Raw genomic sequence first — 22,623 nt, forward strand, 5'->3', positions numbered from 1 at the left:
CACCAAGGTTACCAAATTTGTGGACATAGAGTTGGTCATAGTATTCCCTTATGACCCTTTTATTTGTCCATGGCATCCGTAGTGTTGTCCTTCTTGTTTCTGATATTAGCCATTTGTATCTTTTCTCTTTTGTTCTTAGTTAGCTTGGCTAGAAGCTTATCAGTTTTCTTTTCAAAAAACCAGCTTTTGGTTCCATTGCTTTCTTATTTTCATTTCATTGATTTCTGCTCTAATTTTATTATCTCTTTTCTTTTGCTTATTTTGCTCTTCTCTTGCTGGTGTCCTAAGATGGAAGCTTAGCTTGTTTATTTTAAATCTTTCTTTTTTAAAATGTGTTCAGTGCTGTAAATTTTCTTTTTTTATTCTTTCTTTTCTTTCAATTTTTTTCTTTTTTCTTTTTTGAGACAGGGTCTTGCTCTGTTACCCAGGCTGGACTGCAGTGGCATGAACACAGCCCACTGCAGCCTCAACTCCCTGGGCTCAAGTGATCCTCCTGCCTCAGCCTCCCACTTAGCTGGGACTGCAGGCACATGGCACAACACCCAGCTAATTCTTTTTTTATTTTTTGTGGAGATGGGGGGTCTCACTATGTTGCCCAGGCTGGTCATGTATTCCTAGACTCGAGTGATCCTCTCGCCTTGGCCTCCCGGAGTGCTGGGATTGCAGGTGTGAACCACCACTCCTGGTCTATAAATTTTCTTCTACGCATTACTTTTGCTGCATTCCACAAATTTTGATAAGGTGTGCTTCCTGTTTGTATTTAGTTTCAAATAATTTAAATTTCTCTTTATTTCCTTTTGACCCATATGTTTTTTAAGAATATGTTGTTTAGTCTCCATGTATTTGGGGATTTTCCAGTTACCTTTTGTTATGATTTCTAGTTTAATTCCATTGTGGTCTGAGATCAAATATTGTATGATTTTATTATATTAAATTTGTCAACATGTGTTTTATGGCCCAAGGTGTGGTCTTTCTTGGTGAATATTCCATGTTAGCTTGAGATGAATGTGTATTCAGCTGTTGGATGAAGTATCTATAGATATAAATGATGTCTAGTTGATTGATGGTGGTGTTGAGTTCAGCTATGGCCTTACTGATTTTCTGCCTGCTGAATCTGTCTGTTTCAGATGGAGGAATTTTGATGTCTCTAACTATAGTAGTATGTTCATCTGTTTATCTTTGTAGTTCTATCAGCTTTTGCCTCATGTAGTTTGACATTCTCTTGTTAGATGCATACATGTTAAGGATATTATGTCTTCTTGCAGAATTTATCCCTTTATCGTTATGTAATATCCTTCTTTATCCCTGACAAATTCATTTGATCTGAAGTCTGCTCTGTCTCAAATTAATATAGCTACTCCAGCTTTCTTTAGAAATTAATATAGCTGCTTCAGCTTTCTTTAATGTTAACATGATATATCTTCCTCCATACATATATATATATTTTAGACAGAGTCTCACTCTGTCACCCAGGCTGGAGTGCAGTGGCACAATCTTAGCTCACTGCAACCTCTGCCTCCCAAATTCAAGTGATTCTTGTGCCTCAGCCTCCCGAGTAGCTGGGATTACAAGTGTGTGCCATCACACCTGGCTAAGTTTTGTATTCTTTTTAAATTAGAGATGGGGTTTCACCGGCTGGTCTTGAACTTCTGGCCTTAAGTTATCCATCTGCCTTGGCCTCCCAAAGTGCTGGGATTGCAAGTGTGAGCTGCCACACCTAGCCCCTCTGTATATTTTTAATATATGGTTATCTTTGTATTTAAGGTCAGTTTCTTGTAGACATCATGTAGTTAGGTCTTATTTTTTGATCCACTCTGATAATCTGTCTTTTAACTGGTGCATTTAGACCATCAGCATTCAAAGTGATTATTGATAGAGTTGGATTAATATTTACCATTTTTTACTTTTTTCTGTTTGTTGTTCTTGTTCATTGTTCCTACATGTGTCTTCCACTGTTTTTCTGCCTTTTGTGGTTTTTAACTGAGTATTTTATATTATTTCATTTTCTCTCCTTTTTTTTCTGTGTTTTGGTTTCTTGGGGTTTTTTGAGGTGGGATCTTACTGTGTTGCCTAGGCTGGCCTCAAACTCCTGGACTCAAGTGACTTTCCCACCTCAGCCTCCCAAGTAGCTGGGAGTACAGGTGCTTGCCCAGCTATTTTCTCTCCTTTCGTAGCATATCAGTTATATTTCTTGTTTTACTTTTTCTAGTGGTTGTCCTAGAGTTTGCAACATACATTTGCAACTAATCCAAGTCTACTTTCAAATAACACTATACTGCTTTATGAATAATGCACGTATTTTTTAATAACAAAATAATCCTGATTATTCTATCCTTTGTGCCATCACTGTCATTTATTTCACTTATACGTAAGTGTACATAAGCATATATATATAAACACACATAATCTCATATACTGTTGCTATTATTATTTTGAACAAAATGTTATGCTAGATCCATTAAAAATAAGAAAAATAAACTTTTTTTGCCTTCACTGATTCCTTCTTCAATAGTGCAATTTTCTTTATGTAGATACAAGTTTCTGACCCCTGTCATTTTCCTTCCTTCTAAAGAACTTTCCTTAAATATTTCAGGATAGATCTGCTGGCTACAAATCCTCAATTTTTGTTTGTCTGAGAATGTCTTTATTTCTCCTTCACTTTTGAAGGATTATTTTGCAAGGTACAGAATTCTAGGTTGGAGAGGTTTTTTTTTTGTTTTGTTTTGTTTTTTTGCCTCTCAACACTTTAGATATTTTACTCCTGTCTTTGCTTGCTTGTGTGGTTTCTGAGAAGTCAGATGTAATTTTTATCTTTGAGCTTGTGCAGATAAGGTGTTTCTTCCCTCTGGCTTACTTCAGTATTTTTTTTTTCTTTATCTTTGGTTTTCTGTAGTTTGAATATGATTTTTCTAAGTGTGGTTTTGGGGTCATTTATCCTGTTTGGTGTTCCCTGAGCTTCCTAGATCTGTGGTTTTGTGTCTGACATTAATTGGGGGAAATTCTCAGTCATTCTTGTTTTAAATATTTCCTCTGTTTCTTTCTCTCTTTTTTTTCTCTCTGGTATTCTCCTTAGCTGTATGTTGTATCTTTTGTAGTTGTCCCAAACTTTTTGGATATTCTGTGTTTTTTTTCCCAATCTTTTTCTCTTTGCGTTTCCATTTTGGAGGTTTCTATTAAGATGTCCTCAAGCTCAGAGATTTTTCCCTCAGCTGTGTCCAGTCTACCAGTAAGCTCATCAAACACTTTTTTCATTTCCATCACAGTGTTTTTGATCTCTGGTGTTTCCTTTTGGTTTTTTCTTAGAATATGCATCTCTGTGCTTTACATTGCCCATCTGTTCTTGCATGCTGTCTGTGTTATCCATAGAGCCCCCAGCATACTAATCATTTGTTTCCATTCCCAGTCTGATAATTCCAACATCCCTGCCATAGCTATGTCTGGTTCTGATGCTTGCTCTGTCTCTTCACATTTGTGGGTTTTTACTTTTAGTATGTCTTGTGACTTTTTCTTGACAGCTGGCCATGATGTATTGGGTAAAAGGAACTGCTGTAAATTAGCTTTTAGTAATGTGGTGGTAAGGGGCTAGGGGAGGAGTCCTGTGATTAAGTCTCAGTCTTACCTCCCTCCCACCCCTCAGGTGGGATAGGAAGGCTAGAGTGGGCTGGAGTTCGATATTTCCTTTCTCTCCTGTGGAAGGCTAGAGGAGACTGGAGTTGAGTCTTTCCCTTCCCCCAAGTAGGTTAGGCTCTGATAAAACCCCAGCAGGTTTTTAAACTACTTAAGGCTACTTAAGGCTCCGCTTAAGTAGTTTCTTTTGAGGGCAGGCCTTGTTATGAACAGAGTGCCCTGGTGCGTTTCAAAATAGTTCTTTCTTTCTTCCTCTTGCCTGAAGCATAAGGAGAATTTACTCCAGCATTTATTGTGAGAATCCAGTGTAAATCCTGGGAGTAAAACTCACAAAAGTGTGCCCCCTTCCCCCATGACTCGGTTCCCCTGGACTTTTTGACTCTCAGACTTGTTGACACTGAGTCTCCAGTAATTGATCAGTTCCAGTTCCAGTTTTCCTGCCCTGATACTGGTTCCTTCAGAGGTTTCTGCCTGCATTTCAGCCCAGGAAAGTTGTGATTCTTTGTATCTGCTTGTCTGTCTGTAATTTGGGGGAGAGTGGTTTGCCTGTGACTTCATTTCTCTTACAGGTCTAAGAAGAGTTGATTTTTCAGTTTGTTCTACTTTCTCCTTGTGATGGAGAGGCAACCTCCAACCTTCTTGTATGCTAGACTGGAAACCAGAAACTTCCCTGACCTTTTTATGGATGGAAATCTTTCTTTTCATGGTTCCTTCTGATCTTTGGATAGGGAAGAGAGATCAGAGAGGAGCAATAAGGGAGGTCATGTGTTGCTGCTGCAGGCTGAGAACAGCCTTAAGGAGTGCAGTGTCGGATCCCAGACCCTTAGGCTAAAAGTGCCTATCAGCTTGGGGAAGGAGCACCATGGAGATAGGTGGTTCTAAGATCCCTCAGGGCAGATTTTAAGCACAACTTTTAAAAGAAATCCTGCCTTAATATGTTTCTTTGTTATTGTTATCAGAAAGAAGGCACACGTTCAGGCTTTTAATAAGGTGAATGGCAGGTGAATCAAAACTGGAATTCTTTGATTTAATTACCTCCTTCTGCCAATATTTAGGCTAAGATTGGTGTTAACTTTCCTCCAGATAGAGGTTTCCAAAATATATAAAATATGCCTTAAAATAATGCTTATTAAAGAATCCATGAGACTGGGTGCAGTGGCTGACGCCTGTAATCCCAGCACTTTGGGAGGCTGAAGCAGGAGGACCGCTTGAGCCCAGGTTCAAGACCAGCCTGGGCAACATAGTGAGACCTCTCTCTACAAAAATTAAAAATAAAAAATTAGCCAGGCATAGTGGCGCATGTTGCGGGAAGTCAGGGACCCCGAACGGAGGGACCGGCTGAAGCCGCAGCAGAAGAACATATATTGTGAAGATTTCACGGACATTTATTAGTTCCCCAAATTAATACTTTTATAATTTCTTATGCCTGTCTTTTCTGCAGTCTCTGAACATAAATCGTGAAGATTTCATGGACACTTATCACTTGTGATTTCCTATGCCTGTCTTTACTTTAATCTCTTAATCTTGTCATCTTCTTCGTAAACTGAGGAGGATGAATGTCGCCTCAGGACCCTGCGATGATTGTGTCAGCTGCACAAATTGTTTGTAGAACATGTGTGTTTGAAATCTAGGCATCTTGAAAAAAGAACAGGATAACACCAATGTTCAGGAAACACCAGAGATAAGACTTCTGGCAGCTGGTGAGCTGGACTGAACAGAGCCATATTTCTCCTCTTTCAAAAGCAAATAGGGGAAATATCACTGAATTCTTTGTCTCAACAAGGAACATCCCTGAGAAAGAGAATGCACCCTGAGGGCAGGCCTATAAACAGCCCCTTAGAAGCGTGCAGTCTTTTATGGTCGAAGCCGAAGGGATGAAATAAGCCCCGTCTCCTATAGCGCTCCCAGGCTCATTAGGAGGAGGAAAATTCCCACCTAATACATTTTGGTCAGACAGGTTGTCTGCTCTCAAACCCTGTTTCCTGATGTTATCAACGACAANTGAACAGAGCCATATTTCTCCTCTTTCAAAAGCAAATAGGGGAAATATCACTGAATTCTTTGTCTCAACAAGGAACATCCCTGAGAAAGAGAATGCACCCTGAGGGCAGGCCTATAAACAGCCCCCTTAGAAGCGTGCAGTCTTTTATGGTCGAAGCCGAAGGGATGAAATAAGCCCCCGTCTCCTATAGCGCTCCCAGGCTCATTAGAATGACAAGGAAAATTCCCGCCTAGTAAATTTTGGTCAGACAGGTTGTCTATCCTCAAACCCTGTTTCCTGATGAGATGTTATCAATGACAATGCATGCCCGAAACTTCATTAGCAATTTTAATTTCGCCCAATCCTGTGGTCCTGTGATCTTGCCCTGCCTCTACTTGCTTTGTGATATTTTATTACCTTGTGAAGTATGTGATCTCTGTGACCCACACCCTATTCGTGCACTCCCTCCTCTTTTGAAAATCGCTAATAAAACTTGCTGGTTTTACAGCTCGGGGAACATCACGGATCCTGCCGACATGTGATGTCTCCCCGGACACCCAGCTTTAAATTTCTCTCTCTTGTGCTCTTTCCCTTTATTTCTCAAACCAGCTGAGACACTTAGGAAATAGAAAAGAACCTATGTAACCATCAGGAGCGGGTTCTCCCAATAGGCGCACACCTGTAGTCCTAGCTACTTGGGAAGTTGAGGTGGGAGGATCCCTTGAGTCCAGGAGTTTGAGGTTACAGTAAGCTATGATTGTGCCATTGCGGTCTAGACTGGATGATAGAGTGAGACCCTGTCTCTAAAAAAAAAAAAAAAAATTGTTAATAAAGAATTCATACTGACACTAACAAAAATAAACTTTAAAATGGTAGAGGTGAGTGGGGAAAAGTGAAACCTCTGCTTTACAGAATACCAATGAATAAATGTAGGAAGAATTTCTTAATCAGCCTTCAATAACCACTAGAATAATAACTGATTCAGGCAGCGATGATCAATAGATTATAAAACCTTTGGATGAAAGATTGTTGGAGAAAAGGATATTTATATATCTCAAAATATCGTTAATAAAATAACAGGTTATTTATTAATTACAAAGGGAAAAGGTATAGCGAAGAAATCTGATGGGTACCCTTTTCAACCAGATAATCAAATTTGGCATCCCCACTTATGTGAAATTGATATCACATCCCTCCTGATGTGATGCACTGGGAAGGATCCATCACCTACATATCTGTGGAATATTCCTGGTATCAACGAAAAGAGTCAAACTCTGTAAAATATTTGAAGAGATTTATTCTGAGTCAAATATGAGTGACCATGGCCCATGACACAGCCCTCAGAAGGTCCTGAGAACATGTGCCCAGGGTGGTCAGGGTACAGCTTGGTTTTATATATTTTAGGGAGGCATGAGACATCCATCAAAAACATTTAAGAAATGCATTTATTGGTTTGGTTCAGAAAGGTGGGACAACTCAAAGGAGGGTCTTCCAGGCTACAGGTAAATTTAAACATTTTCTGGTTGATAATTGGTTGAGTTTATCTGAAGACCTGGGATTAATGGAATGTTCAGGTTAAGATAAAGGATTGTGGGACCAAGTTTTATTGTGCAGAGGAAGCTCTCAGATAACACACTTCACAGAGAGAGCAGGTTGTAAAATGTTTCTTATCAGACCTAAAAGGGTGCCTGGCTTTTAGTTGATTATCTGGTGGATCGGGAAAGGAAGGAAAACAAAGGGGGAAGGGGATTCTGTATAGAATGTGGATTTTTCTCACCAGAGACTTCGCAGGGCAATTTCAAGGCGTGGCAAGGAAGTATATTTTGGGGTTAAATATTTTTTCCGTGTCTCATAATGTTGTGCTGGAGTCATATTGAAAAGCAAGTCACAATATATAGGGTCAAATAAAACCCATCTGATGAGAATCCATGGTTTGTAGGGCATGAATCCCCAGACCCCTTAGGTAGGAATTTGGGCAAGATAAAAAAAATCAGAGCTTAGTCCTCATTGGCAATGATGTTTGGAGGAAATAGCAGAGTCCAAATTGAAAGACATTATGCAGAACAGCGTAAGTGCCCCCTCCACCCACACTCTATTCCTGTAGGAAAGGATACTTGATACTTCAAAAATGTCTATGTCATAAAAGACAAAAAAGGAAAGAGACAAAAAGAAACATTGTTGGGAGAATTAGGGAGATTTAGGAACTGTATATGTTATATAATAGTAATATATTTCTTGAGTGTAGTAATTGTATTCTAGTTATATAGGAGGATGTTTTGTTCTCAGAAGATTGAATCTCTGGCCGGGTGCAGTGGCTCACGCCTGTAATCCCAGCATTTTGGGAGGCTGAGGCGTGTGGATCACGAGGTCAGGAGATCGAGACTATCCTGGCTAACACATTGAAACGCCGTCTCTACTACAAAAAAAAGAAAGTAGCTGGGCATGGTGGCGGGTGCCTGTAGTCCCAGCTACTCGGGAGGCTGAGGCAGGAGAATGGCATGAACCTGGGAGACGGAGCTTGCAGTGAGCCGAGATTGCGCCACTGCACTCCAACCTGGGTGACAGAGCGAGACTCCGTCTCAAAAAAAAAAAAAGAGAGAGAATCCTAAATCTTTAGGTATGAAGTGTCATGATGTCTGCAACTAATTCTCAGATGGTTCAGGAAAAAATGTCTGTGTCTGTGGAGGAGGAGGAAGAAGGGAAATATGGCAAAATATTAACAATTGGTTATCTAGATAAAGAGTATATAATAGTTGGTCGTTGTACTTTTCTTGTGACTTTTAGGAAAATTTAAAATTTTTCCAAAGAAAGTTGAAGACAGATTTTAATTACAATAAAATTTAAAAATGAAATAACATTTATTCTGTCTTATTGCTTTAGGTGAAATCCTTAACCCTGTTTGTCACCCATTATCCGCCAGTTTGTGAGCTAGAAAAAAATTACTCACACCAGGTGGGGAATTACCACATGGGATTCTTGGTCAGTGAGGATGAAAGCAAACTGGATCCACGTATGAAATATTCCTGCGGTTGGTACAAATATTGGTTTTCATGTTTGATAACTCAAAGTTTGTTGGAACATGAACTTACTGCTTATTAATAATGAAAGCTGTGAATGTGAGCTATAAATAACATTTGTCAAGATTCATTTTTGCTAAGCTTTAGGTCAAGTAGAATTTACATTTATCCATGCTATCTCTGAGTCCTTCTCTGGTCTTCCTTGTCTCATTTGTCGTGGCAGCCCTTTTCTCTTTTTTTACAGGAATAGGGTGTGGGTGGAGGGGGCACTTAGGTTTTCCTCTTAGTGCCTTGTACTCTTACATGATTCATCTCAGTATAGATGACAGTCAACTGCAGAATATAATTAGTCATCTTTTAAAAATGCCCAATATTTTCCCCAAAATATCATTTAACTTACTAAGGGCCATATACTGTACTGGACATAGGTTTTTATTTTAATATTATAAGGAAACTGAATCTCAGACAGGTAAAGTGGTTTGACCATGTCAACCACTTAGATGGGGGCTAAAATGAGCCTAGAATTCACTTCTGCTTCTGGGTACTCTTCTGTGCCCCTCTGCTGGAGCTGCTATGAAGGAAATCTACAATATTTTTCCTAGTCTTTCCAGTTACTGGTGTCACAGAAATGAGACATTTTATGAAAAAGAACACCATTAGCCAACAGCAATAAATTTAAGTGCCATAAGTAATATAGTAGACTTTAGCATTTTTTTTTTCTGTTCAGTAGTAATTGTTTTAAGCTACCAGCCTGTAGACCTGTGGTGGTTTGCGCAGTTGGTATGCTACAATGGAAAATCCATCATGCAAGATATCTCGGAGTCCAAATTTTATTTTGGAAAAGTAATAGGGATGGACCTGAAAAAGAAATCAGGCAACTGGCCCAAATAAAACAAAGCACTGGGCCTAAGATAAATGTAATGTTAGGCAGTTCCTGCTTTTCACTACCATGCAGTCTTGAAAAACACATCATAAATTCTCTCATGGAGGTAGTTTTGTATCTACTAATCTGCAACTAGGGTGACAAGAGGAGACTTAAGCTAAAACCTTTGGGACAAAGAGAATAGAGTTCACCAATAGGGAAGAGGAGGAGTCAGTGCCACTAATAAGCATTTGATGTGAACTGAAAACTAACCCAGAGCATTGTACCTTTCCCTTAAATGTTCTGGGCATTTTAATTTATTGATTTTAATTTTTGTGTTTTGTTCAGATGGGGCATCACTGTCATCCAGGCTGGAGTGCAGTGGCACGATCACAGCTCACTGCAGCCACAACCTCCCAGGCCCAGGTGATCCTCCCATGTCAGCCTCCCCAGTAGCTGGGACTACAGGTGCACACCACCATGCCTGGCTGATCTTTGTATGTTTTGTAGAGACAGGCTCTCACTATGTTGCCCAGGCTAGTCTCAAACTCTTGAACTCAAGTGATCCTCCTGCCTTGGCCTCCCAAAGTGCTGGGATTATGGGGATGAGCTACCTTGCCTGGCTGATTTTAATTTTTATCAGTGAACGTAATTTTTAAAATTCAGTGGTGCTAAAAGGCTCTACCTGACAAGCTTCCATCCCTTCAGTCCTTGTCCTTCCCCATCCTAGTCCCAAGGCAACTACTTTCAACACTTTTCCCCATTTCTGTTGTATTTCTAAGTAATATGCATATTTTCCTGTCCCTTGATTCATGAAGTTGACAATTGTCATTGTGTTAATTGAGAATCTTCAGTTTTCCCTTCCTCTGTCCTTCCAGTGTAGTCATTTCACATTTATTGTATGTCATTCATATTTGTTATTTTCATTAACGATACTTCCATGCTAAGTATTGCTTACTGATGAGCCAAGTATGAGACAAGTACATTTCTTTTACAATGTTTTCTATTTTCTCAAAAATAAGAATTGACTGCCCTTATTTTTTCATTTTGTTTTGTTTTGTTTTTGAGTCTATAGCTGAATCTTCCTGTACCCTCCAATAGCCTTGTAAAATGCCTCTCTAGATGTTTTTCCACACAACTGAGCCTACTGGTTCCCATTTGTCCCACTGGGGCCCTTCCTCCTGTAGCCCTTTGTCCTCCTGCTCATCTGAACTGGCTGCTGTCTGGGCCTGCTGTGCAGCTGTCATCCCGAGCCTGCCTTGCCGGCATCCTAGGAGTTCCCTTACCCCTCTTCTAAGCATGTGATTTCAAGGAACAAAACACTCGGTCTCACAGTGGCTCAGACAAAAGGATGCAGTATGTATAATCCCATGTTCCATGAACTCCAGAGGAAGAGTGGGCTTCAGCGCCTCCTTTTTGCAGTTCCCAGGTTCTGTCTTCCTGCCTGGCTGATTTTATCACCAGGCTAGTGACAATGACTGCAGCCCTTCCTGGCATCATGTCCAGAATGTCCAAAGGAAGAAAAGAGACAAGCATTTCCTATTAACTCTTTCTTAGAACAAGGGAACTTTTTCTCAGATGCCTTCCAGTATCTCACGATTGCCTCATCGCATTTTCAGAATTGAGTAACAGGCTCCTTCCTAAACCACTCCTTAGCAGAGGATGGCAGGGGCAACTTTGATGGGCTTAGGTGAATCAGGATCCACTTCTGGAGCTGGCTTTGAAGACCCAGTCCCCTGAGTTAAATGATTAGGGAGTTAATTCCTTATAAAACCAAGGTTTTCTTAGGGGTGGGATAAATGTTGAATTAGGCTACTACTAATATCAACTAAAGGAGGTAAAAGTTTTGAGATTTTTCATGAATGAAAATGTTTCACACGCTTGTTGGCCATGTGTTTGTTGTCTTTTGAAAAGTATCTGTTCATATCTTTTGCCTACTTTTTAATGGGTTTGGTTTTTTCTTATAAATGTATGTAAGTTCCTTGTAGATGCTGGATATTAGATCTTTGTCGGATGCATAGTTTGCAAACATTTTCTCCCATTTTGTACGTTGCCTGTTTACCCTGTTCATAGTTTCTTTTGCTGTGCAAAAGCTCTGTAGTTTAATTAGGTCCCATGTGTCAGTTTTTGCTTTTGTTGCAATTGCTTTTGGCCTCTTAGTCATGAAATTTTTGCCCATTCCTGTGTCCAGATTGTAAAAGCAAAACATCACTGATTATTAGAGAAATGCAAATCAAAACCACAATGAGATGCCTTCTCACACCAGTCAGACTAGCTATTTTTTTTTTTTTTTTTTTTTTGAGACGGAGTCTCGCTCTGTCGCCCAGGCTGGAGTGCAGTGGCCGGATCTCAGCTCACTGCAAGCTCCGCCTCCTGGGTTTAGGCCATTCTCCTGCCTCAGCTTCCCGAGTAGCTGGGACTACAGGCGCCCGCCACCTCACATGGCTAGTTTTTTGTATTTTTTTAGTAGAGACGGGATTTCACCATGTTAGCCAGAATGGTCTCGATCTCCTGACCTCGTGATCCGCCCGTCTTGGCCTCCCAAAGTGCTGGGATTACAAGCTTGAGCCACCACGCCCAGCCCAGACTAGCTATTATTAAAAAGTCAAAAAATAACAGGTGCTGGTGAGGTTGTGGAGAAAAAGGAATGCTTATACACTGGGTGAGAGTGTAAATTAGTTCAACCATTGTGGAAGACAATGTGTTGATTCCTCAAAGACCTAAAAACAGAATTACCATTCAACCCAGCAATCCTATTACTGTAATAGCAATCCTATTACAATTTATATACCCAGAGAAATATAAATTGTTGTGTCATAAAGACACATGCACATGTATGTTCATCACAGCACTATTCACAGTAGCAAGACATGGAATCAACCTAAATGCCCATCAACGGTAGACTGGTTAAAGATAATGTGGTACACGGCCGGGCGCGGTGGCTCAAGCCTGTAATCCCAGCACTTTGGGAGGCCGAGACGGGCGNTGTGGTACAAATACACCATGGAATACTATCCAGCCATAAAAAAGAATAAGATCATGTCCTTTGCAGGAATATGGATGAAGCTGGAGGCCATTTTCCTTAGCAAACTAACGCAGGAACAGAAAACCAAGTATTGCATGTTTTCACTTATAAGTGGGAGCTAAATGATGAAAACACATGGAAACGTAGAGGGGAACAACACACACTGGGGCCTACTAGACAGGGGAGGGTGGGAGGAGGGAGAGGGTAAGGAAAAATAACTAATCTATACAAGGCTTAATACCTGGGGGATTAAATAATCAGTACAGCAAACCTCTGTGACACAAGTTTACCTCTATAACAAACCTGCATATGTACCCCTGAACTTAAAAGTTTAAAAAATATATATAGCTTCCATGTTCGAATTTATAGTTCAGCCAGGATTAGAATTTTAGATTGAAAACCATCTCACTCAGAATTTTGAAGCAGTGCTCCACTGCCTGCTGCCTTCCAGTATTGTTCCTGGCTGTATCTGTGCTTCTTCCATTACCTCTCCCCCAACTTCTCCTCTTCTATGTGAGGTAGAGGCCATTGCATAGGTCATCAGTAAAATGCCCCACAGGTCTTTTGGATGGCTTCTAAAATACTCTATTTCCCATAATGTGATAGGTAAAACAATGGACAAATAGTTAAGAAACCTGTATTTTAATATATTCCAATCTGTATGATCTTGGACAAGTCACCTAACTTCACTAACCCCTAAATTTTTATGAATCTGTTCTAAAAGCAACTTCAGAAATTCTTTGTCAGCACACATCTCTTGAATAAGTGCTCAGAGAAGTTTGGCTTAAATATAAATCTTGCTAAGTTTCCCTATAATAAACAGAAACATGAATTATTACTTCCACTGACTCAAAGCAGTGCCAGGTAAACATTTTAATAATGTCCATTTAAGAAATGGCCATAGCTTGTAAGTAATTACTTCCTCATCAAGAACTTTTGCTGTGAACCTGTAAAGAAACAGAGTTTTACTCATAAAACAAGTTTTATTCTCTCCCATATGGCTTTTTCTGACTCCATATTTCCATCCCACCAGCACCCCAAGCCCCTCTCCCGCACAGAGGGTAAAGGAGTACATAATTACAAAAAGAGATCCCCCAGGTGATTATGGAAGAGTGGTCACGTTCTTTACCTTGAAGGTGTGAGAACTACCATAATGTAAAGTGGAGACCAGCATATAATGACACACTCAGCAACTGTTTGTATGTTAACAAGGTATTCAGAGCAGTGAAATATTTTATGGAAGTTAGCTATATTTTGTAGCTATATTATACATTATATAAGAACATTGTTACAACTATCTCTCATGCACTCTCTATATATGTCTACATATATATATATATATATATACACATACACAATTTGCATAAAAACAAAAAAAAATTAAAAGTCATCTATAGGCCAGGCACGGTGGCTCATGCCTGTAATCTCAGCACTTTGGGAGGCCAAAGTGTGGTCAGATCACCTGAGGTCGGGAGTTCGAGACCAGCCTGACCAACATGGAGAAACCCTGTCTCTACTAAAAATACAAAATTTAGCCGGATGTGGTGGTGCATGCCTGTAATCCCAGCTACTCAGGAGGCTGAGGCAGGAGAATCACTTGAACCCGGGAGGCGGAGGTTGCGGTGAGCCGAGATCATGCCATTGCACTCCAGCCTAAGCAACAAGAGCGAAACAACGTCTCAAAAAAAAAAAAAAAAAAAAAAAAATTACAAATTTTTAGGTAGGGGGATTTTATGGCATTTATTAGGCTCTCAGAAAATACTGATGGCTAGCTGGATGGATAGATGGACAGACAGACAGATGAATGAATCTTGTTTAGAAAGGTCAGCATGGGGTCTAGATTATATTGGAGAACTGGAGACAGGGAGATCAGTTAGGACTAACACAGTTGAAGTGATAAACTATTTTTCTGTCTTAAAGATAAGAAATGGCTTTTTTGATTGCCTATTGCTTTTCACTTCAGTCTTAGTCTTGTGAACTTTGAAGAGTAACAAAAAGTTATCCAGGTTTGCAGGCACTGGGTTCTAGCTGCGTCTTCCCTAATCTGTTCCCACCTACTTCCGCACCTGTGTTCCTCAACTTTCATTTGGGGGCAAAAGGTACTCTCGGTGCCTTGTAACGGAAATTTGGGTCTGTGTTTCTGAGTGAGTTGGTGTTCTTTCCACCTCCTACTTCAGCACCCACCCTTGGAAAGCTCTTATCTGTCTGCTGCCGAATTCTTATAGGAGGGCCAGGAAAATCCATTGTCCTTTTCTCTGTTGTGTTCAGTCTTTGGCTTTTAAATTTTCACTGATAAAAGAAGAAAAGCATACACATCTCTCAAATGAAATAATGGTTGAGAAAAAGCTCTTTATAAACTCATAAGTATACTAGGATTATAGAAATCTTTGTAACTCTGGCCCACCTTGGACATTTTTGCAGCACAGTGCACATTTTGCAGCACAATTATATTGAATTTCATAATAAAAGTTACATAATATCCTGAGCTGCTTTAGCTTAAACTACATGCAGTGGTTTATTATAATTATTGTACTTCATTATATCCCAGTTCTTTCAAAGTTTTAAGTTCATGTGTATGTATATATGACAGGCTGGGTCCTCTAGGAAGCAGATTCTGAGATTTGCATTCAGGAGGTTCACTGGGAGTGCTGGGCTGTGTTATAGTCAAAAGGCTTCAGCCAGCCCTGCAGAGAACTCTGAGGCTAGAATCGTCCTTCACAGTTACCTCAACTTGGGGTGAGGAGGATAGACCTCTATACCTTTATTAGTTTTCTTTATTAGTTTGGGGTAATTTGCAAACAGTGTGCAACAGATTACCCCCCAAAGCATAGCAGCTTAGAACATTTATTACCTCATAGTTGCTGTGAGTCAGGAGTCCAGGGGCAACTTAACCACACCTCTAAGGCTGAACACTGTAGCCCTATGAGAGATCCTCTAGTTCGGTTCCTCACAGGGCTACAGTCAGTCACTGATCAGGGCAACAGCCATGTCAAGGCTTCCCAGCCCACACGTGGCTCTTGCCAAGCCTCCCAATATCTGCTTCCAAGCCTACTCATGCTGCTGTTGGCATGCCTCAGGCTCTCGCCGACTGTTGGTGGGAGACATCAGTTTTGTCCATGTGAGCAGCTCCATAGACAGCCCACAACATGGCGGCTGGCTTCCCTCAGAGCAGGCAGGCAACAAAGTGAGCGTACCCAAGTCAGAAGCCACAGTCTTTCTGTAACCTAATCTCTGCAGTGATATCTCATCACTTTTGCCATATTCTGTTCATTAGAAGTGAGTCACTGGTTGGGAATGACACAAGCACGTGAACACCAGCAGGCAGAGGTCTTTGGTGGCCATCTTCGAGGCTACCTGCAACAACCAGTCACTGGCTGCAGGCTGCCCCAAAGCGAGGTGTGGTCTTGGGTGAAGCCCTCCCTTCAGCTGCAACAATTTCCAAAGAAGGCAAACAGTCAAGGGTTGCAGGCCAACAATCTGTCTGACAGCTGAGGGAATAAACTCTTTAGTCTTAAGAGGGATCTGGGTGGTACTGAACAGAATCCAGTATGTATAGCTCTTAGTTAAACTGAGTATTTAATAAACCAGAACATTTCAATCCTGTTATTTAAACTGACCAACATGTAATATTTTCTTATCTGTTTTTAAGGGAGAAATTATAGGCCTGGCACTGTGGTTCATGCCTGTAATCCCAGCACTTTGGGAGGCCGAGGTGAGCGGACCACTTGTGCCCAGAAGTTTGAGAGCAGCCTGGGCAACATGGCAAAACCCCATCTCTTAAAAAAAAAAAAAAAAAAAAAATTAGCTAGGCATGGTAGTATGCACCTGTAGTTTCAGCTACTCTGGAGGCTGAAATGGGATAATCACCTTGAACCTGGAAGGTTGAGACTGCCAGTGAGCTGAGATTGTGCCACTGAACTCCAGCTTGGGCAAGCAAGTTAGACCCTGTCTCAGAAACATAAAAAGGAGAAATTATATTGTATCAACCACATACTAAGATCATTCTCATCCCGGCGCAGTGGCTCACGCCTGTAATCCCAACACTTTGAGAGGCCGAGGAGGGAGGATTGTTTAAAGCCAGGAGTTCAAGACCAGCCTGTGCAACATAGCAAGACCCGATCTCTACAAAAAATATTTAAAAATTAGCCGAGTGTGGTGGCATGAACCTGTAGTCCTAGCTACTTAGGAGGCTAGGCAGGAGGATTACTTGAGCCCAGGAGTTTGATGTTACAGTAAGGTATGATCACGCCACTGCACTCCAGCCTAGGTGATAGAGAGAGACCCTATCTCTAAAAAAGTAAATAAATAAAATCATTCTCTTTTTAATATAGATGTTCAGTTCAAATTTGCAATGAATCATTTTGAAAACTATTTTAAGTGAGCTAAAAGGTCCTATATGCACACAGCAGTTTCAAAACAGTATTTACCCTTTTCTTGACATATCAAATTAATAAATGGATCTAACAGGCAAGTAGGAATAGTGATTTCAGATTGTATGATTTAATAAAGTTATGAGAATGTACATGTCCTTTTTAATCCTATAATTTATTTCAGCATTCAGGCACGGATTTGATCTCCTTTCTTTATTTCACAGGCGAAGAACAAGTCCCTGATTTTGTCACCTTCCTTTACCAAATAACTAGAGGAATTGCAGCAAGGAGTTATGGATTAAATGTGGCTAAACTAGCAGATGTTCCTGGAGAAATTTTGAAGAAAGCAGCTCACAAGTCAAAAGAGCTGGAAGGATTAATAAATACGAAAAGGTCAGAGTGATTATGCTGCATTTTTTCATTTGTAATGAAACCTTCTAAGTTGTCCAAGAAAGAGGAGTGTCCTAAAAATGAACATCAGATCTACTTTTAAGCACCTCTTCATATGTTCTGAACCATTTAATTATGATGCAGTGAAAACAGCTCTTGCAAAGCTCAGGTGAATTCAGTGCATCTTCATTAGATCATTAAGTTGCTAAATTGGTTTTTCAGTCATTTTTATAAAGAATTAAGTTAACTCCTTAATATGTGCCACATTAGTTACTTTAAAGATTCTATTATGCCAAAGGTTACTGAAGATATTGAGAACCTACAGAAAATTTATTTTATTCATAGATTTTATTCAGATATGCAACAATTACATCCAGAAATTCTATCAAAATATTAATGAAATAGTACTACGTAACAGGCAATCATAGTCAGTATCCACATGTCACTTATTTTGTAGACTGTGACAAATTTTTCATTCTAAACAGGCTTCTGTCACTTTAAATGCTTATGGGAATACTTTCCACCTTTACCCTTGCTATCCAGCTAGTATGTAGTCAGTACATAAATTAAATCAATGTAAACCTGAGATACACTTTGAAAGAAAGATATTCCTAGGGAAATATATTCGTAAATTACACCCTTTTGTTTCCCAAATATAAAATTTTGAACATAAGCTCCCCATCCACCTACTGCCCCACCCCTGCCATACTTGGGGAGCCTGATGTGCTGGGTACATTAGTACCCTGGTTGATAACCATATGACCATGATGAACAGATTGTCAACTGAATAGAAAATCTTGGCTGGCTACTGGTGGTCCCTATGTTATACTCCAAGAATATTCTTTAATATTTGGTAATAATTCTGGGATTACCAAATTTCAATATTGAAATAGCAATGCCTATCATACTAGCTAAAGAAACAGTTGCTAGCTTGTTTACAGTAGTGCAATTAACTTCTCTTTCTCTACCTCCTCCTGTGCTTCCGCCTTGCACTCCTCCACTTTGGTGTACTGTAGTTGACCAAGCCCAGAGTGCTGGGCTCTACAAATGGCACACAGCCTCCTCTAGTGACACTCTTTTCTGGCTCATTTCCAAATCACAATGCCAAAACAGAAGCAAAGTGGCATAATCAGTTTCAGCCTATTTCTGTTACAAGCCAGATTAATATAAAATTTTTCCTGAGGGAAAATTATCTATGAGAATTTAAAAATAAAGTTAGCCCTCTTCCTCTGCAAAGTGCAGAGACAAATTAAACTCTCTTTAGTTGCCATATTATTATTGTTCTTTTTCTCTGAAAAAAACCTAGAATAAAGCTTTACTACAAAGGATATATATATACAAGATAGCAATAAACTGTGTCAGTTTCTAAATTTGCTATAGAAATATATGCAAGATAGCAATAAAATATGGCAATTTCTATATTTTCATATATTCTTGTTTCTGCTATATAGCCTACAAAGCAAGAGCAAAAACATTCACAGATTACTCATAACTCTTCCAACTAGTAAGTGACATTTTGAAATCTATGAAGTTATCTTGACAAGATGAGAGAATTATTAGAAGATGTTGCATTGGGATAGAATCTGATCATTTATCAAGATACTGTATTTGTTATTTTACCTTTTTTCTAAAAGTGCTTATCACATCAATTCCTTTGGCCAGATCAAAGAAATCAAACTGAATCTTGGGCCTTAGTGTGGATTTGTTATAATAGTTGCTATTTATTGGATGGTTACTGTGTGTAGAAACCATTCTGAGCAGTCATTTGCAGCAGCCTAGACACTGTGCCAGCTACTCTTCTCATCGCTTTACATACATTATCTCATTTCATGCTTATGGCAGCCTTATCCTCATGGTCTAGTTGGGGAAAGTGAGGCCAGGAAGGACAGGACACTGACCCAGAGTCACACAGCTCGTTGATGGTGGAGCAGTAATTGGAACTCAGATACTCTAGCTCCATACCCTAAATACTCAATTGGGTTGCTATTCTGCAGGAAAAAAAAAAGTAAGTCTGTGTTACGCTGGCGTTTTACTCTTTAATTAGCTTCATTGTCTTCGGTTGGTGTTACTTTCATCCTGGGAACGCTTCACAGGAGTTTCTTGTCTCCAGGTGCAAATAAGCACACACCACCAGCCTCTAGCAGAGTTTGAAGGAGGAGGAGGTCAGGCTCTCCCCTCTGGGGCTGGCAGGGGTAAGGATTTTAGGAGAAAGCACAAAGGCAATAGTGGCAATTGGTAACCTGGGTCCTTTGATTATCGTAGCAGCTCTGAAAGCTCCTTTCACCAGAAGGGTGACACTGACACAGCTTCCTAACTATAGAGCCTGCCCGGTATTCAAATGTTGCAGACTTTTCATAGCTTCCGATGAGATGTATTGTCTCCCAGCAGTTTCATTTATTAAATAAGTAGTATTTTATTTTTCCCCAGGAAAAGACTCAAGTATTTTGCAAAGTTATGGACGATGCATAATGCACAAGACCTGCAGAAGTGGACAGAGGAGTTCGAAATGGAAGAAACACAGACTTCTCCTCCTCATTAAGACTACATTTGTGAACAAAAAATGGAGAATTAAAAATACCAGCTGTACAAAATAACTCTCCAGTAACAGCCTATGTTTGTGTGACATGTGAGCATAAAATTATGACCATGGTATATTCCTACTGGAAACAGAGAGGTTTTTCTGAAGACAGTCTTTTTCAGGTTCCTGTCTTCCTAACTTTTCTAAGTATAAACACTCTCCAATAGACTTCCACTTTGTAATTAGAAAATTTCATGGACAGTAAGTCCAGTAAAGCCTTAAGTGGCAGAATATAATTCCCAAGCTTTTGGAGGGTGATATAAAAATTTACTTCATATTTTTATTTGTTTCAGTTCAGATAGTTGGCAGCTGGGTGAATCTGGCAGGAATCTCTCCATTTGAACTAAAATAATTTTATTAGGCAACCAGTTTATCCACCAAGACCATAAGAATTTATAAGAAATAGAAAGAATTGGCCAGGCATGGTGGCTCACACCTGTAATCCCAGCACTTTGGGAGGCCAAGGCGGGCAGATCACCTGAGGTCGTGAGTTCAAGACCAGCCTGGCCAACATGGCAAAACCCCATCTCTACTAAAAATACAAAAAAATTAGTCGGGCATGGTGGCGCACGCCTGTAGTCCCAGCTACTCGGGAGGCTGAGGCAGGAGAATCCCTTGAACCTGGGAGGTGGAGATTGCAGTAAGCTGAGATCACGTGACTGCACTCCACCCTGGGCAATACAGCAAGATTCCATCTCAAAAAAAAAAAAAAGAGAAAAGAAATAGAATTATCAAGCTTTTAAAAACTAGAGCACAGAAAGAATAAGGTCATGAAATTTAAAATATTAAATATTGTCACAGGATTAAGCAGTTTAAAGACTGTTGGATGAAATTATTTGTCATTTGTTTGAGTAATAAATATTTAATGAATGCTTGCTATAGATGATGGTATGTCCCATTGAATTTTCAATTTTCAAGTGTTTGGAAATTGTCATTTTTTTAGGTGTAGTTATGAAATTAAGGTTACCGCTTTGATCAGCGCTATACATAGAAGTGAACTTATTCATTTAGGACCTTGCTGTTCATCAACGTATCAAGTGTATGATCTTCCCAGTAATGAGCCTTACAGCTTAGCTGATTCATAACAGTGCTCCCTTCCTGCAAATTTAGGGTAACACGTGCTCACATGTGTCCCTGGGTTTTTTACAGCACTTACAATCTGGCTTCCCAGATCCATGTGTTCTTTTTGTTTCTAAATATATGATCTTGCACAAAAGCTCTCCATCCTATTTTCCTCTCTTATTATTTCTGCTCAGTTAAATGTCTTCCCCACATTTGATGGACATATTTTTAATTCCTTCTTCTGGATTATTACCTTCAGTGATCCCAGCAATGACCCCAGACACAGGAGTCAATACAGTGTCCCCAGGTTGTGGCTTCACTTTTGAGTCAGTCACTTTTTAGCTATCAGACTCCCAACCTTATTGGAGTTAGAGTATGATGTAATTTGATTGATTCTACCACCCCTCCAGAAATACTAATGTATAGTCAAATTCTCAAAACTGTCAAAATAGAGTGAGTTGGAATGTATGCTTTAACTTTTAAAAATAACAAAATTGTTTCAGTACTCTATATAACTGTAAATGTCTTATATTCTTTCTAACAAGATTTCAAAGATAGTGCTGTAACCTACCTCACAGGGAGAAAAGGAGATGACTCCAGGAATGTGATGCCCATGCCAGAGGGAGCTGCAGGGACCAGCAATCACTGGTAATGTCCAGGTGGACATCTGGCGCCACCTCTCCCTCTTGCTTGGTCCAGGCCAGCATCAACACTGAAGCAGGTAGGGGTTCCAGGAGCATTGTGTCCTGGCAGTGGCAGCACACAGTGTCTGGCAGCTGACAGCGCAGAACTTTACAGGGTAGATTCTCCAGCATGAGCAGGACGCCAGCCAGGCCGCCAGCTTGCGGGAGCGCAGGCCTCCTCTCAGCTGGGGAAGAGATCAGCACAGCTGAACTGCATTTCTAAGTGAGGCTCATCCCCAGCTGGGTTACTGAGATATTGGAGGAAACGTTGAGGCCAAATCCCAGTCATAAAGACTGCATAAATGCCATGGGGAGGTAGGCAGAAAGTTGCAAACAATTGTGTTTGTATTTCAGATGACTATCTTGGGGCTGCAATTCTAAGGTTAGATATAACCACACAGGTGAGAATAGGGCTGCTGGTGCATGGCAGGGGCCCTTCAGATTCCCTCTGGTATTGCACAGGCATGAGCATACTTCAGATGGAGACTGGGGGAGATGGGGCTGACTGGTGGCCAAATGTCAGGGAAAGCAACTTTTGAATATGATGTATTCCTTTAAGTGACTTGTCTGTTTTTAGCCATCACATTACAAATTAAGAGCTAGTGATTCTGCAATAACACACACCAATTCCTCGAAAACCTTCTAAAGTCAGACCAGTTTAATAATTCCAACCTTAGGGGAAAAAAAGCCAAACACATTTTAACAAGTTTCAACTTTGACCTTTCTGTTGCTTCATCTCTCCTCAGTGCTGTCTATTCTATATAGTTTTTAAAATATTCTTATTATAGAACTAGTATAATAATATTTGAAAATTCATGGGACTGTAATTTATAATTTAAAAGAGAAAGGAAAATGAGTTTTAAAGTTAAATTTTATAAGTTAAAAATAAATTTAAAGGCTGGGTGTGGTTGCTCACACCTGTAATCCTAGCACTTTGGGAGGTCGAGGCAGGCACATTGCCTGAGCTCAGGAGTTCAAGACCAGCATGGGCAACACGGTGAAACCCCGTCTCTACTAAAATACAAAAA

General features: G+C 40.1%; 1 protein-coding gene across 2 annotated transcripts in view; it reads left to right on the plus strand.

Moving 5' to 3' along the window:
* The window catches only part of MSH3 (mutS homolog 3), a 230,083-nt gene extending 209,694 nt beyond the window's left edge, over window positions 1-20,389 (plus strand). The window contains exons 22-24 of one of the 2 annotated variants that reach the window (XM_017870930.1): window positions 8,489-8,636; window positions 17,107-17,275; window positions 19,700-20,389. In XM_017870930.1, coding sequence (XP_017726419.1) covers window positions 8,489-8,636; window positions 17,107-17,275; window positions 19,700-19,811 — 429 coding nt within the window. In that variant the 3' untranslated portion in view covers window positions 19,812-20,389. The remainder of the gene's footprint in view (window positions 1-8,488; window positions 8,637-17,106; window positions 17,276-19,699) is intronic. The other variant, XR_001885336.1, reaches the window with a different exon arrangement.
* The last annotated feature ends 2,234 nt before the right edge of the window (window positions 20,390-22,623 follow it).

Source organism: Rhinopithecus bieti, unplaced genomic scaffold (genome assembly GCF_001698545.2).
Source record: "Rhinopithecus bieti isolate Rb0 unplaced genomic scaffold, ASM169854v2 scaffold_5216, whole genome shotgun sequence".
In the NCBI taxonomy this organism is placed as follows: domain Eukaryota; kingdom Metazoa; phylum Chordata; class Mammalia; order Primates; family Cercopithecidae; genus Rhinopithecus; species Rhinopithecus bieti.